The sequence below is a fragment of the Leptopilina heterotoma genome, unplaced genomic scaffold (assembly GCF_015476425.1).
Source record: "Leptopilina heterotoma isolate Lh14 unplaced genomic scaffold, ASM1547642v1 Lhet_95, whole genome shotgun sequence".
Classification (NCBI taxonomy): domain Eukaryota; kingdom Metazoa; phylum Arthropoda; class Insecta; order Hymenoptera; family Figitidae; genus Leptopilina; species Leptopilina heterotoma.
The window spans coordinates 258785-274134 of NW_025111202.1; the positions used below are offsets into that span (position 1 = coordinate 258785).

At 25.9% G+C, this 15350-nt stretch overlaps 2 protein-coding genes across 2 annotated transcripts; both read left to right on the plus strand.

Annotated features, from left to right (window-relative positions):
* The first annotated feature begins 3948 nt into the window (after positions 1 to 3948).
* Positions 3949 to 6762, plus strand: LOC122512196 (fatty acyl-CoA reductase wat-like). The gene is made up of 10 exons (XM_043627907.1): positions 3949 to 4109; positions 4199 to 4338; positions 4473 to 4595; positions 4737 to 4862; positions 4946 to 5106; positions 5238 to 5347; positions 5465 to 5663; positions 5809 to 6051; positions 6260 to 6523; positions 6620 to 6762. Exons 1-10 carry the CDS (start codon positions 4061 to 4063, stop codon positions 6714 to 6716), a joined length of 1512 nt encoding a protein of 503 aa, XP_043483842.1. The 5' UTR covers positions 3949 to 4060; the 3' UTR covers positions 6717 to 6762.
* A 1830-nt stretch (positions 6763 to 8592) lies between these two features.
* LOC122512197 (fatty acyl-CoA reductase wat-like) lies at positions 8593 to 13149 on the plus strand. Its single transcript, XM_043627908.1, has 10 exons — positions 8593 to 8772; positions 8988 to 9127; positions 9304 to 9426; positions 9813 to 9938; positions 10186 to 10346; positions 10461 to 10570; positions 10677 to 10875; positions 11747 to 11986; positions 12517 to 12780; positions 12972 to 13149. Exons 1-10 carry the CDS (start codon positions 8724 to 8726, stop codon positions 13057 to 13059), a joined length of 1500 nt encoding a protein of 499 aa, XP_043483843.1. The 5' UTR covers positions 8593 to 8723; the 3' UTR covers positions 13060 to 13149.
* Positions 13150 to 15350: the final 2201 nt, after the last annotated feature.

Below are 15350 nucleotides of genomic sequence, written 5' to 3' on the forward strand. Positions count from 1 at the left end.
TGAAAAAAACAACCCGGGCTTAGCTATTGTTATTGTACATTGCGGCTTAATTACATTTCCGAATTAAGTCAATGTTCTTCATTGCATTTTGAATTGTAACAAATAAAATTTAACAATTAACATTCACAAAAAACGAAATCTAAAAATTACTCGTCATAATAAAAAATGTCTGATTCAGCAATTTAAAAATCTTGGCGTCAATAATGCTTCTAACTTGTAATTAATGGAAGTATTGACGCCAAGATTTTTAAATTGATGCATCAGAAACTTTTTATTATGACGAGTAATCAGATTTAGTTTTTTGTAAATGTTAATTATGAAGTTAAATTTTATTTGTTACAATTTAAAATGCAATGAAGAACATTGACTTAATTCGGAAATGTAATTCAGCCGCAATGTACAATAACAACAGCTAAGCCCGGGTTGTTTTTTTCAACTGCAATATGTACTTCGAGTTGTGTAGGAGAGAAAATATTTAAAATCAATCATTATTAAAATTTTAATTATAAATTTTACTTTGTAAACTTTTATTTCACTAATTGTTTGGACAGTCACAAAATCTTTTACTTGGCGGAACTTTTTGCATCAAAGATGTTTTTGTTGGGATTTTAAAACTTTTTGCGTCATCTCAACTTTTTATAAATGAAATAATTAATTATAAAAATATTGTGGACTTTGATCTAATAATTTAAAATAAAATACAATTAAGTTTTAAATAAGAATTTATTTAAGATATGATTCTTTACAGAAACTTTTAAATAATAACAAAATAAAAAAAGAATAGAAGAGAAAATTGATGTTTTGATTAAACTAAAAAATTTTTTTTAAACATAAATTAAAAATTAAAAAATAATGTATTAAAATTTTTAAAATAAATTTCTAGCTTTCAATCCATAATAATATTTTCAAATATTTTACAAATCTGTTAAGTACAGTTTAGTCTCTACGCTTGTATAAATGTCAAAAAATCAAAAATTTTTTAAGAAAAACTCTTTCAAAAAATACTTAATGTATTGAAATTTTATGCAATGTATATAGAGATTTTAACCCAATCAATAACATTCTAGAATATTTTACATATCCATTTAGAATTTTAATCTCTGCGTTCGTCTAAATGTCAAAAAATTCAATTTTTTTGAGAAAAATCAAAACTTTTCAAAAAATATAGAGTGTATTAAAAATTCCTGGAATATATATCGAGATTTTAACCCAATTAATAATATTCTAGAATATTTCACATAACCGTTTAAAAGTTTAGTCTCTGCGTTTGTCTAAATGTCAAAAAATTCAATTTTTTTGAGAAAAATCAAAATTTTTCAAAAAATACGAAATGAATTAAAATTTCCTGCAATATATATCGAGATTTCAACCCAATAAATAACAATCTAGAATATTTTACATTGCCGTTTAGAAGTTTCCTCTCTGCGTTTTTCTAAATGTCAAAAAATTCAATTTTTTTTAGAAAAATCACAATTTTTCAAAAAATTACAAGTGTATTAAAATTTTCTGAAATTTATATCGAGATTTTAACCTAATTAATAATATTCTAGAATATTTCAGAAACCCATTTAAGAGTTTACGCTCCACGGTTGTCTAAATGTCAAAAAATCGCTATTTTTCGGTTTTCCTAGCCTAAATTCTATATTACTATATAAAAACCTTTCCTAAAAAAGAAAGTTCGAGAAAAATCGAAGAACTAGCTCGAAACTCTATTTCTATTGAAACTCGAATTCTCTCGAAACTTTAGAGATATATCGATATTACGTCATCACAGAACTTTCTTAAAAAAGACTACGCACGCGTGAAATGCAGGATGACGTCAAACCAAGATAGAAAGATGGCCACTGTTTGTTTTCTTTTGGAATCTCATTTTATTTTCGGCAAATAATTGTTTTTTATTATTATAATATAAATAAAAGTATATTAAATATTTTTTAATTTTGTAATTTTTGAGCTGCGCCTACAATGGAGAAATAATGTGTTGAATGTGTTATGTTGTAGTATTTCTGGTTAGTGCTAAATGTACAAGGTATGCACTTTGTAAACAAATGTAACCTCACTAACTTAGTTACTTAATCGGAACAAAACAAATTTTTTCGAGTACTCGAACGTTTCAAGTACTCGAATTTTTCGAGCAGTCGAGGGAATTCGAGTACTCGAATTTTTTCGAGCTCTTGAGTAAATTCGTGTTCTAGAGAAAATTCATATAATTTTCGCATATATTAGGGGAAAGGTGTACGAGATGATCCCCCTAAGGGAAAAAACCTATTATTCAAAGAAAAATCAACATATTTGAGTTTTTTTGTACGCACTACTAGATAATTAATCTATCTAACTATTCTGATTTGAAATATTTGCAGCTAATTAATATTTTACTATTAAATTTAATTTTTCTAAAACCTTACAAAAGGATCATCTTGGATCCTTAGTGATTTCTTTTAATTTCACGGATAATAAGATAATGTGGCTTACTACTGGGGGTGGCCGAACTTAGTCTCAGTTACCGTTGCATTCGATCGAGAAATCGATCGTAAAAAATCGAAAAAAAACGAGAATAAAAATACATGAAAAACAAATGAATACTTAAGTTCTGTCTCTTTTCTTTTATGAAAGGAGAGATTCTCGAATGCAACACTAGTTACCCTACATAGTTTTAATTCTTTTTTAATGTAGAATCTTATTAAATTGTTTATAACTACAGGTGTCATAGTTGCAAAGTTTATAAATATCAAGTTAAAAACTACTAGTTTTTTAAAATCTATGAGAAATTAACTTTTAAGGGGGAAACTTAGTCACGTGAAGTTAGCATCACCCAGGTGCGAATTGTCGGTCGGCCCATGGTCGGGCCAACCGTTTGCATGGTCGATCCAACTTTGTTAGCCAATGGTCGGGCCACCCTGTGGATTGATCACGTCGGCCGTCCAGTGGTTGACACTGTTGAACCAACCGTTGCACCAAAGTTGGGCCGTCTATGGATGGCAAAGTTTTGCCGATCATGGGATCGAATGGTTGTTATGAAAAATATCGTTCATAACTAGTGCGAGCAGTTGCCAATTTTTGCACGAGCACTTTTTTTGGAACTATACTATATTTGGCATTTTATATTGGCACAAAATAAATAAGAAAATTTTAGGAGCCATCGAGATGATTACCCTAATCAAATTATTTTGATATAAGAAAAAAATCAATTTTTAATTAAGGGCAAAAAATGTGGAAGTTCTTGTTAGCTTTACAATTGAATTTGTGAATCTTACGTATTTTTTAATACATAATTATTTATGTATTCAAGGTTGTGCAATGCTTTCAAGAAAGGAAATAAACTGTCATTGGTATTAAGATTTTTTGCAAAAGGAAACTGGATATTTGATACAGATAATGTTAAATCATTGTGGGAAAAACTTTCTTAGAATGATAATAAAACAATTTAATTTCGACATCACATCCTTTAATTGGGACGTGATGATAAAAACTAATTGTCTTGGACTTAAAAAGTTTATTTTAGAAAAGGATTTAGATGCAGAAAGACAACAAAGAGCAGTGCGTAAAGTAGAGAGGTAACAAATTTTATACATAAAAGAAAATATTTACCCAAAAAATATTTATATATTCATAAAAATAGGAATACTACTTTAAAAACTAATTACATTTTTAATAACATTTCAGATTATTCTATGTTCATCAAGTCGTGCGAAGCACATTTTATGCCTTTGTCTTGTGGCTTGTTTGGAAAATTTATAATCTACTAATTAATAGATTATAACTCTGCAGCAAAGTCACATATTACGTATTGGGCCCTCTCTCCTTAGGTCTGTGACGTAATATATCAACAATACCTAACTTACCACTTACCACTCACACCTGTAAATCACACCAAAGAATGATTTAATACGATTTTACATTAACAAAGAATTGAAACTATGTATTATGCATTTATTCCCACCAAGAAATTAAATTTTTCATAGTGCAAAATTGTTTCCTCCATTCCATTTGATAAGCTCATTTACTATCCAAAGTTAGGTTTCAGAAGAGTGATAATTATTTTCTGTGCTTTTAGTTCGTCATGACCGAAATTCAACAATTTTACACTGATCAAAGTATATTTATCACAGGTAATTAGTGTACAAATTATGTCTCTAAAATCACAATTGTTAATTTCAAAATGAAATAAAAAATTTTAACTTTTAATATCATAATCTAGGTGGTACAGGATTTTTGGGTACACTTCTTATTGAAAAACTGCTTCGATCATGTCCAAAGTTAAAAACTATTTACATTTTAGCCAGACAAAAAAAAGGAAAACAAATTCAAGATCGTGTTAAAGAAATGACTAATTTACAGGTAAGATATTTCAATATCAAAAAAGTATTTTTTTTTTAAAAGTATTATTGTTTATAATTTTATTTATATTACAATATTTAATTGAATAATAAAAACAAGAATCATTTTAATTCACTATGAAAAATTTTCAACAGATATTTGAACCTCTGAGAGCAATAGATCCAAATTTTGAAAAAAAACTTGTACCAATGTCCGGTGATTTAATGAAACCTAATTTTAAACTTTCTGACAAAGATTTAAAGATAATACAGAAAGAGGTAAATCATATAAAATTCTTAATTTATTAATATACAAATTTTATAAAAAACAGTTCAATAATTTAAAATCTAATGTGAAAAAATTAAAAGTACAGTAGATTTACGATATTATCTAATTTAATTTTTTTTACTGTTGCTAAGGTTTCGATTGTATTTCATGTAGCAGCAACAACAAGATTCGATGAACTTTTAAAGATTGCACTACAAGTGAATGTTGATAGTGTGAAAACTATGCTAGACATCTGCAAAGAATGCAAAAAATTAAAGGTGACCCAACATAAATAAATAGTCTTTTTTCTAATACAACAATTCTATTTCCACACTATTTATGGCATTTTTTTCAAAAACAGGCTTTCGTTTATGTCTCAACAGCATTCAGTAATTGCATTTATGAGCATATTGAAGAAAAAGTATATCCAGCCCCAATGTCGCATGAGGATCTAACCAATCTTGTCGGTGTCATGGATGAATTAAATATGTCCGAAGAAGAAGAAATCGAATTTACCAATTTGTACGTTTAGAAAGAATTATTTTAAATTATCGTATACCACTAATTTTATTTAGTTTTAAAATTACTAAAAACTTAATGAAGTTTATAATAAATATAATAAGTGCTTATGTATTGTAGAAATTAATTTTCAGAATTATTGGCAAGTATCCCAACACGTATTGTTTCTCGAAATCAATTGCCGAAAATGTTGTTAGTAAATATGCGAAAGAACTTCCAGTTTCCGTTTATAGATTTTCAATTGGTAATTTAATTAATTTGGAAATAATTATTTAAGTTGACATTCTAATATTAATATTGTCAATAAGAATAAGATTTTTAGTAGATCTATTTAGAATGATGAAAATTATTTTTTTTCCAGCTCTAGCTGCACTAAAAGAACCTTTAGAGGGATGGTTGGATCCAAAGCAAGCAATAACTCAGACATTAATACGAATAGGTTTAGGCATTATTCGAGTGATATATGTAAATAGTAATGCAACTATGGAAACAGTACCAATTGATTTTGCTTGTAATTGTCTGATTGCTTCTGCATGGGATACATCATCTTGTAAAAAGAAGTACGTCTAGTGCAAGAATATAACCTTAATGCAAAAATCAAAATTATTTTACTATACTTATATAAAACTTAAGTATTAAAAATTTTGAACTTACAAGACAGATATTTATTAACAATTTAAATAAAAATTGATAACATTTTTCTAGTAAACAAGAAAGAATGCAAGTGTATAACTACGTTTCCGGTAGAGACAATCCAGTGACTTGGAGCTATTTACGAAGTTACCTTCGAACTCATCGATATACATTAGCATTGAAGAAGACATTCTATTATCCTGATACATTGTTTATTAAATCCTTGTATTTATTTTTTATTTTCCACTATATATTGCACTTTATTCCAGCTATTTTAGGAGATGTATTTTTAATAGTACTAGGAAGAAAACCAATGTAAGTAAACAAAAATTCATAAAAAGTTAAATGCATTCTCATTTGTCATGGGAATATAAAAATTTAACATATGTAGTTAATCTGGCATCCCTGAAAATTCAGCCAGATGAAACTGATTCTCACATATCGAATTTTTTCATCCTCACACCTTCTGAGCTAAACATACTGTGACAAAAAACTTAAAAATTACAAACTTTTATATCTTAAGGTTGTACGAAGTTTTTAAAAAAGGAACAAAATTGGTATGGGTTATAAGTTTTTTTACAAATGGAGAATGGATATTTGACACAGACAATGTTAAATCGTTATGGAAAAAACTTTCTGAGAATGATAAGAAACTGTTTAATTTCGACATCACATCATTTACTTGGGATGTGATGATAAGAACTAATTCTTATGGAATTAAAAAGTTTCTTATGGACAAGAATATAGATGCTGATGTGCAAAAGAGAACTATGCGTAAAATAAAGAGGTAATAAATTATGTAAAAATAGTCATCTTCGATTATTCTTTATAGTAATAAGAATACTACATTAAGAACAACAATTTGCATTTTGGAATATTTCAGGTTATTCTACGTTCATCAAGTTGTTCGGGGTACATTCTATGCCTCTGTCTTGTGGCTTTGTTGGAAAATTTATAGCTTACTATTCAATAGATTATAACTACAATGTAATTTATTATGCATAAATAATATTATTACTTCTTGCACATTATTTGTATTTTCTTTAATAAAAAGCACTAAAATAATTGATACTTTTTATACAAACAAAAAAGGTTGTTTTTCTTTGGTACCATATCGGATCATTTAGAAAAACTAAAAACTGTTTATTTACCAACAAATTACTTTGCCACTATCTTATCTAGTTACAACCCATTTAATTAAAATCAACTCTTCCATCATTTAAACATAAAATTCTCTGAATAGTTTTATCTAACATTAAAAAATAGAGTTGCTATAATTTCTAACATTAGGCAGTTCATTATGCAAGTCACTTTTTCTAATACACCAGTAAAAATTTTGCATAACAAGTGTCCTTAATAAATTATTAATGAATCGTCGTAAAAGTATTGCTCTTGTTTGTAGAACAACACTGCCGTCCAAAAGAAAAAGATACATAAGCGACATTACCATCAATCCGAGAAAATCAAAGAAAACTTTTTGCCTCCGGAACTATAATTCAAATTAACTTTTATAAAAAAATTTTTGATCAATATTTAATAAAAAAATATTCTGCTTCTCATTATGTAAAAAAAAATTAATTTTTTAAACAATTTCTATTGTAAAATGGACATACGGGTTTCTAGTAGTGATAAATACAGACGAATAAAAGCACAAAGTCGCTTATGTTTATTTCTCGGTAAACTTACTCGAGCTGAGCGGTGCCGTCCAGAGGAAAAAGATACATAAGCGACATAATGTAAAAGAACTAAGCCTGTGTAGTACAATTATCGCTTCTCTTCTTCTGTAAACTCGACTCACTGTCAGACCATTTTACAGAGGAAAAAGATACATAAAGACAGTCGAAAGACAGTCGCTTCTTTTAGTCTGTAAAGTCAGCTCACTCTCAGGCTCCTTTACCGAGTAAAAAGATACATAAGCGACTTTGTGTATCATTTTGTCCTGTAAGTTGGTGACGTATGCAGCGTCGTTTACCGAAATATGAACCCACAAAGAGCTTTATGTATCTTTTAACTCTGTATTTCGTCACTTTTTCCATTTTTGCCATTTTTAAACAATCTTTTTTTGCAATAAATAATTAAATTTTTTAATTCTTTTTTATACAGTTAAATGCAGCTTTTTTTTATGAATCCAATGATACCAAAAACTCAATTTTTTCAAAAATGTCGCTTATGTATCTTTTTCCTCTGGACGGCAGAACAGTGAAACACAACGACAACTGTAAATTATAATGGAAATATGTATCAAACAAATTTTATAATTATGACACTCTTTGAAGAAAGGTACCTAGGAAGTTTTTAGGGGGGGCATCCATTCAAAAAAAATCAATGTAATGTTATCTCTTTCTACCTCATAGGAATATTTGACTCTGGGGGGGGGCAAGTACCCGTGCCCCCCCTGGATCCGCCACTGAGCAAATCATTAAAAGAGATAATGTTTGTGTTATTTTTACCTTCTATTTCCTACAGTTTTTGGCATCTTAGGTACCTTTCTTCGTAGAGCGTCACATTTCAACAGAAATGCATTTATAATGAAAAGCAATTACTTATTTTCTCAACATTATACATAGTTCAAAAACTGCTGCATTACTAAAATTTACGAAGAAATTGCATTGATGTTCCTAGAAACATTATCTTTAATTCAATTAAATATTTCCAATAACTTTAATTTTCATAAATACACCTAAAAAATCTAAATTAAAAAAATTTTACAGATCTCTAGATCTTTGAATTATAGCATAATATTTGCAGTAAACATATCCACTATAACCACTTACTATAGGAAAATTCTAAAAAATGAAACAATTAATTATTCATACATTCCCACCAATAACAAATTAAGTTTTTCATAGTCGATCATTATTGATTCTATTTCAGTTGGTTAGTGCATATCAATCTAAAGTTACGTGTACGATTCGCGATAGTTTTAGTTATTGTGTAATTTAAGAAAATTTACATTAAGCAAACATCAAAATAATAATAAAACAATCATGTCGGAAATACAACAATTTTACAGTGGTCAAACTATATTTATCACAGGTAGAAATTTACAAATTGTTTATTTTTTGAAACCTAAATAAATATCATTATTATTTCTCTCCATTAACAAATTTTATTTTGCTAAAAAATGTTTCATCTTTAAACATATTTATTGTTACCACAACAAATCTGAAATTGCGAAAACGATGTTCTATATTAATATATTAGGCATATATTGCAAAAAAATTAATTTCCTAATCTTGATACAAATCTAGGTGGTACGGGATTTTTGGGGAAAATTCTAATTGAAAAACTACTTCGTTCATGTCCAAAGATAAAAACTATTTACATTTTAATCAGAGAAAAGAAAGGAAAGCAAATTCAAGATCGAATAAAAGAAATTACTAGTTCATTGGTAAGATATTTTTCAAATAAGTTAAATGTAATAAAAGTGTAATGTGGATGTAATATTTATTATAATTATATAAAATAAATAAACAATAGATCCAAGTAACAATTAAATTCACTATCAAAATTTTCAATTATTTGACGACTGAGTGATAGGATCATCATTATTATATTCTTAAACAGATGTTCGAACCTCTGAGAGAAATAGATCCAAATTTTGAGAAAAAAATTCTACCAATGCCTGGTGATGTAATTAAACCTAATTTTGGACTATCGACTGCAGATTTACAATTACTTAAGAAAGAGGTAAATAAACTATAAAATTTTAAATAAATTATGCTGATTAACAAGCAGGGTTCCAACAGAAGGAAATACTTGCAAAGCTCTTTATAATAATGAATCCAGAATTTTTATCAGATCACAAAGAATACTAAATTATTTTTCCAAATTTCTTAATCTTTTGGCTGGAAAAAACTATTTGGAAAAGAAGAAGATTATATGTGAACTTTCTTACTAGTAATATTACATTTTTTGTCAGATCTCATAGGATTTTAATTAAAATTCATAAAACGTTCTATATAAATTTAAAAAAACCCTGCTAGAATAAAATTCTTAGAAAATAATCTTTAATCTTTATTAACAATAATTAATAAGCTTTCTAATATTAATCCATATATTTAAACATTATTAAGGTTTCGATTGTATTTCATGCAGCAGCGACAACAAGATTTGACGAACCATTGAAAATTGCACTACAAGTAAATGTTGATAGTGTAAAAACTATGCTAGACATCTGCAAAGAATGCAAAAAATTAAAGGTGACCAAAAACAGTTTGTAAACTTTTAAAAATTTGTTTTCATATTAAGGGAGCGTTCACAAATGATGTCACGCTTTTGGGGGTAGGGAGTGGGGTCTGACTAAACGTGACACAATGTATTTTTCTCATGTGAAATTGCAAAAATTGCGTGACAAGGGGGAGGGGTTGAAAATCTCAAAAAATTGAGTGACATCATTTGTGAACGCTCCCTAATTATTTATGTCATTTTTTTGTTATTTATAAATAGGCCTTCGTTTACGTTTCGACAGCATTCAGTAACTCTATTTATGAGCACGTTGAAGAAAAAGTATATCCTGGACCATTGTCACATGAGAAACTAACCGATCTCGTCGGTGTCATGGACAAATTAAATATGACCAAGAAAGAAAACATTAAATTCACCAAATTGTACGTAAGAATAATTACTATGTGTATTATTTAAACAAAATTCTAACCATTTTCTCGAATTTTTAAATTAAAACAATGCCCTATAATATTTCATTCAACATTTTAATTTTTTAGAGTAATTGGCAAATTTCCCAACACATATTGTTTTACGAAATCAATGGCCGAAGATCTCGTTAGTAAAAGTGCGAAAGAACTTCCAATTTCTATTTACAGATTTTCAATTGGTAGGAATAATTTTTTTTCCTTTCATTAGATGTATTAATTTTAGAAATCAGTATTTTTTTACTGATTAGAAGAAGAAGAAAAATAATCTATTCATTTTTTCTGCAGCAATGGCAGCTTTAAGAGAACCTCTAATGGGTTGGTTGGATTCGTCACAAGCACTAACACAATCAATTGTAAGAATAGGTTTAGGCATTATTCGAGTGATATGTGTAAAAAGAAACGAAAATATGGAAACAGTTCCAATTGACTTAGCCTGTAATTGTCTAATTGCTTCTGCATGGGAAGCTGCATCTAAGAAAAATAAGTAAGTCTGAAAACAATTATGTACTCAATTCGTTTTCATCTACAATCATGTGCGGACATCAGAAAAGTGGAATTTGCTTACTACAAATAAAATTCACTTTAGTAATTATGACCTCATAAAAAATTGTAGAGTATTACTTCAACATAAAAAATAATTATTCTAATTTTTTAATTCTGTAAACTTAAGTTGCAATCCTTACCTTAAAGTTTACTGATCTTCAAAGTCAACAAAAAACAAAGCTAAACATAAATAAGTGAATTTAAGTTTCGTTAAAACAAATTTTAACACAGAATTAGAAAAAGTTACCTAAGATTTAAATCAGGTGCCGTATTTTAATTGACATTAAGCATTAAAACTATCTTGGTTGTTTGTCGAAATATCAAGTTTAATAAATTTTAAATTAACTGTTACGTTCGTGAAGTTTACAACGTTTATTAAGGATTTAGAAGAAAAATTATTATTTCTGTTAATATTCCTATAAATTTTTGTTCTAAAATAATTTATATACATTCTTGATCAATAATTGAAAAAAATTGTAAACAAACAATGTTATTGTTTACTTCATGAAAAATACATTTTTCTTTCTTTCAAGCATTGATCATAAGCGTTGAGAACTTTCCTGACGTAAATTGTTTAGTGACCAAGTTAACTATTCAAATTGAATGGAAACATTAAAAATACACAATTTCTATATGAAGTTGAATGATTGATTTTTAGGGAATAATTTTCGAATCTGTTATATTCAATATCATGATGCAAATTTTAATGATAACTTAGCAAAAATTTTCTATTTGCCTTTCCAGTAAATATTTATGCAATTAATTTAATTTAAAATGAGTATGACAAAATTTTTACTAAACTCTATTTTCAGTAAACAAGAATTACAAGTCTATAACTACGTATCCGGTACAGATAATCCAGTGTCTTGGGGCTATTTACAGACATATCTTCGAAGAGAAAGATATAAATTAGCAATTATGAAAACAATCTATTATCCTGACACAATGATTATTGAATCCTTGCATTTATTCTTTTTTCTCCACTACATATTACACTTCATTCCAGCCATTTTAGGTGATGCTTCTTTAAGAATATTAGGGAAAAAACCAATGTAAGTGCAATTAATCAAGAATATTCCATATTTTTAAGAAACAGATTGTCTACTCAACGAAATTTTTATTTAATCGTATTTAAATTAACAAAAATTTTTCTTAACAGAATTTTTATTTAAGATAAGTAATTTTTATCTATTTCAATTCTTATTTAAAAGAATTCTAATTTCTGTTCAATTAGACAAGTTAAATTCTTTTGAATTTAAGAAAAAGCATTTATTAACAAAGAAGAAATATTCTGGATAACGTGATTTATATTTTATATCATAATAATAATAAATCTGTTAAATAAGAAATCAGTTGATTAAATATTTAAACTTGTTAAATTTTATTAAATATTCTAATTTGGTTAACATAGAAATTTAATTTAATGAATATTTGAAAACACTGAATTAGAAACCCTGAATTATTTAAAATACTACCTACTATATATATATATATATATATATCTTTGTTGAAATCAACTAACGATTATCAATTATCTACATTATAAAAAGATTAAAAAATTTTGTAAATACTTTTAATTCAGGTTTTACAAGATATTTAAAAAGGGAACAAAACTGGTAATGGTGATAAGATTCTTTACAAATGGAAAATGGCACTTTGACACTGAAAATGTTAAATCATTGTGGAAGAAACTTTCAGAGACTGACAAGAAATTATTTAATTTTGATATTACTTCTTTTACTTGGGATGAATTACTCACAGCTCATTGTTACGGAAGTAGAAGGTACCTCCTGAAAACTGATATGAGCTCAGAAGAACATGAACGAGCTGTTCGTAAAGCAAAAAAGTAAGAATTTTCTTTAAACAGTAAAAAAAAGTCGTTTATTTTATTTTTACACTTTTTTCATAATGAAAAAAGGAATTATTTAAATTGTATCAATTTTTAATTAAAAAATAATTAAAATTGTTTTTTAATTAAAATTAATTACATTGACTTAAAAAATTTCTTAATTAATTATTTAAATAATTTTCTTTTAGCCTATTCTACATTCATCAAGTGGTACGAGGGACATTTTACATTATCGTTTTTTGGCTCATTTGGAAAATTTTCTGTATATTATTTTAATATACACTAAACCATATATTTCAAATGTACAGTAGTAATGTTGTAATAATATTATTTACTATAATAGATACGAAAAATTTTCTACACTAATTCGTATTTTATTTTAAAACTATTAGAAAAAGAAATTTACATTATTTTAGGAAAAACTTTTTGTGTTTTCATAAAATTCTCGTGCGTCAATGTTGCCTTTGAATAATGAATAATTAATGAATTTAAATATTATTGACCTTAGGCTACTTTCACAATCACAAACGAGAAAATTACCACTAACGAATGAAACTTAATTTATAATCTGATTTTCAATTTATTTTTAAATGAAAATGAATATTAACACTCATTGGTGGACAATTATGACAATTTTGGTAAGGCAAAACTTGATAGAGTAGAATTCAAATATTAGGGACGTATTTAAAACTTATCTATTCACAATCAAATGGCCTACGTTGAATATTTGATCTCTCTATAACAGTTCAAAATCATTAATAAACATTTCAACGAATGTATTTAAATCACAATAAATTTTTTTCTTTTCTAATCAACATCAACATTTTGGTGTTCAATTAATTTTTTTTTGTTTAATAAAATAGTTAACAATTTTATTAAACAACAATAATAATTAATTACAAATTATTATGAATTAGTAATATTTTTTCTAAATTCCAATAATTTTCAAAATTTTCAATTCAAATTATTAAAAAAAACCTAGGTACATTATTTTCATTATCTTCAAGAAATTTAAAAAAATTCTTAAAAAAAAATCCAATTACTTGCGAAAACTCTAAAAAATTATTGTTAAAAAGAATTTAATTTTCTGTCAATAATTTTAAGAAAATTTAATAATAAAATGATTGATTACAATCAATAATAACCACCATGATTTTAAAAATTTGAATGAAATTCTTCATAAACGATTATTAATATAGAAGATTATAATATTATAATTGATTATAATAATTAAAAAATTGTCAATGATTTGTTTTGTTTAAAAAAATATTCACAAATTTTATTAAACAAAAAAAAATAATATTGAATATAATATTGTATTTGTTGGTAATAATTAAACCATTGCTATCAAGATAACATTTTCTTTTAAAAATCTGCTATAAATTATTTAAAAATTTTTTTTTATCACCTTAATGTTATTTAATTCAACAAAATAAAATTAATTAATTAAAACAATTGAAAGAATGGTAAAATGGACGGTATATTTTTCTCAAAATACACGAGAATACAAGTCTTAAATATATGCAAACATATTTTTAAAAACTACTTAATAATACATATTTCTAGGACGGCATTGTTTTATCGTTCTCACGACCATTAAATAACTACATTTTTTTATAATAATACAGTAGTAAATAAAAAAATATATAAAAAATATGAGAAATAATTCGCAGTAATTACAAATGTAAGATTTATGTACACAGTTGATTTTTTTATACACTGAAAATACTATTTGAAATTTATCAATATTAAAAAGAAAATGTTCTTTAACAATTAGATACAAAAATTCTTTGGAAATTGTAGAAAAAATTCTTTCGAAATTATAGAAAAAGTTCTTTAAAAATTAAAGAAAATTTTCTTTTATAAAATTGAAAAATATTCTTTTAAGATTAAGACAAGTAAATTATTAAAGGAAGTACATAATTAAATGTTATGAATTAAAGTTTAATTAATGAAATTATTAATTAATTAAAACTGATTTAAACCTTACATTTTACAGGTAATCTTCAACTGTTTTGATCTGTCGTCATGAAAATTTTGTCATTTAAACGTCATGTTTAAAAATATTTCAATTTAAAAATTAAGTGTTTAAATTTAAAAGTTATATTTATAAATCTAAATAATATCTGATAATATAATAGATATTTTAATAAAAAACAAGCTTTCGATAAAAATTTTCAAATACTAAATTGATCAATGATTCTATTTCTAAAATAAAATTTTCATCTATTTTAAAAGATAAAAAATTTTCTAATATGTTCAATGTCTTAGTCAAATATATTTAATAATATGTTTAAAACATATTATTAAAGTTCAATTTCAAAAATTTTATAATTTTATAAACTAAAACAAAATCTAAAAGAATATTAATATAGAAATAATGAAACAGATTTAGAACATAAAAAATTAAATAAAATATTTCAATTTCTAAATCTAGGAAAGAACATACGATAGAAATTATTTTCTTCGTAAAATTTACAAAAATTAGGAAAAAGTTTAGACATTTGTTAAATTTTTGTTATCTCTATAAAGGACAATAGTCCCGTAAAAAATTTTCTTTAACAAAA

Excerpts from the sequence above, each read along its gene's own strand:
- LOC122512196 (XM_043627907.1), top strand. The coding sequence starts at position 4,061 with ATGACCGAAATTCAACAATTTTACACTGATCAAAGTATATTTATCACA. Across the intron at positions 4,110-4,198 it reads TCAAAGTATATTTATCACAG|GTGGTACAGGATTTTTGGGT; the intron begins GTAATTAGTGTA and ends ATCATAATCTAG. Across the intron at positions 5,107-5,237 it reads GAAATCGAATTTACCAATTT|AATTATTGGCAAGTATCCCA; the intron begins GTACGTTTAGAA and ends ATTAATTTTCAG.
- LOC122512197 (XM_043627908.1), top strand. The coding sequence starts at position 8,724 with ATGTCGGAAATACAACAATTTTACAGTGGTCAAACTATATTTATCACA. Across the intron at positions 9,128-9,303 it reads AAGAAATTACTAGTTCATTG|ATGTTCGAACCTCTGAGAGA; the intron begins GTAAGATATTTT and ends ATTCTTAAACAG. Across the intron at positions 10,876-11,746 it reads GCTGCATCTAAGAAAAATAA|TAAACAAGAATTACAAGTCT; the intron begins GTAAGTCTGAAA and ends CTCTATTTTCAG.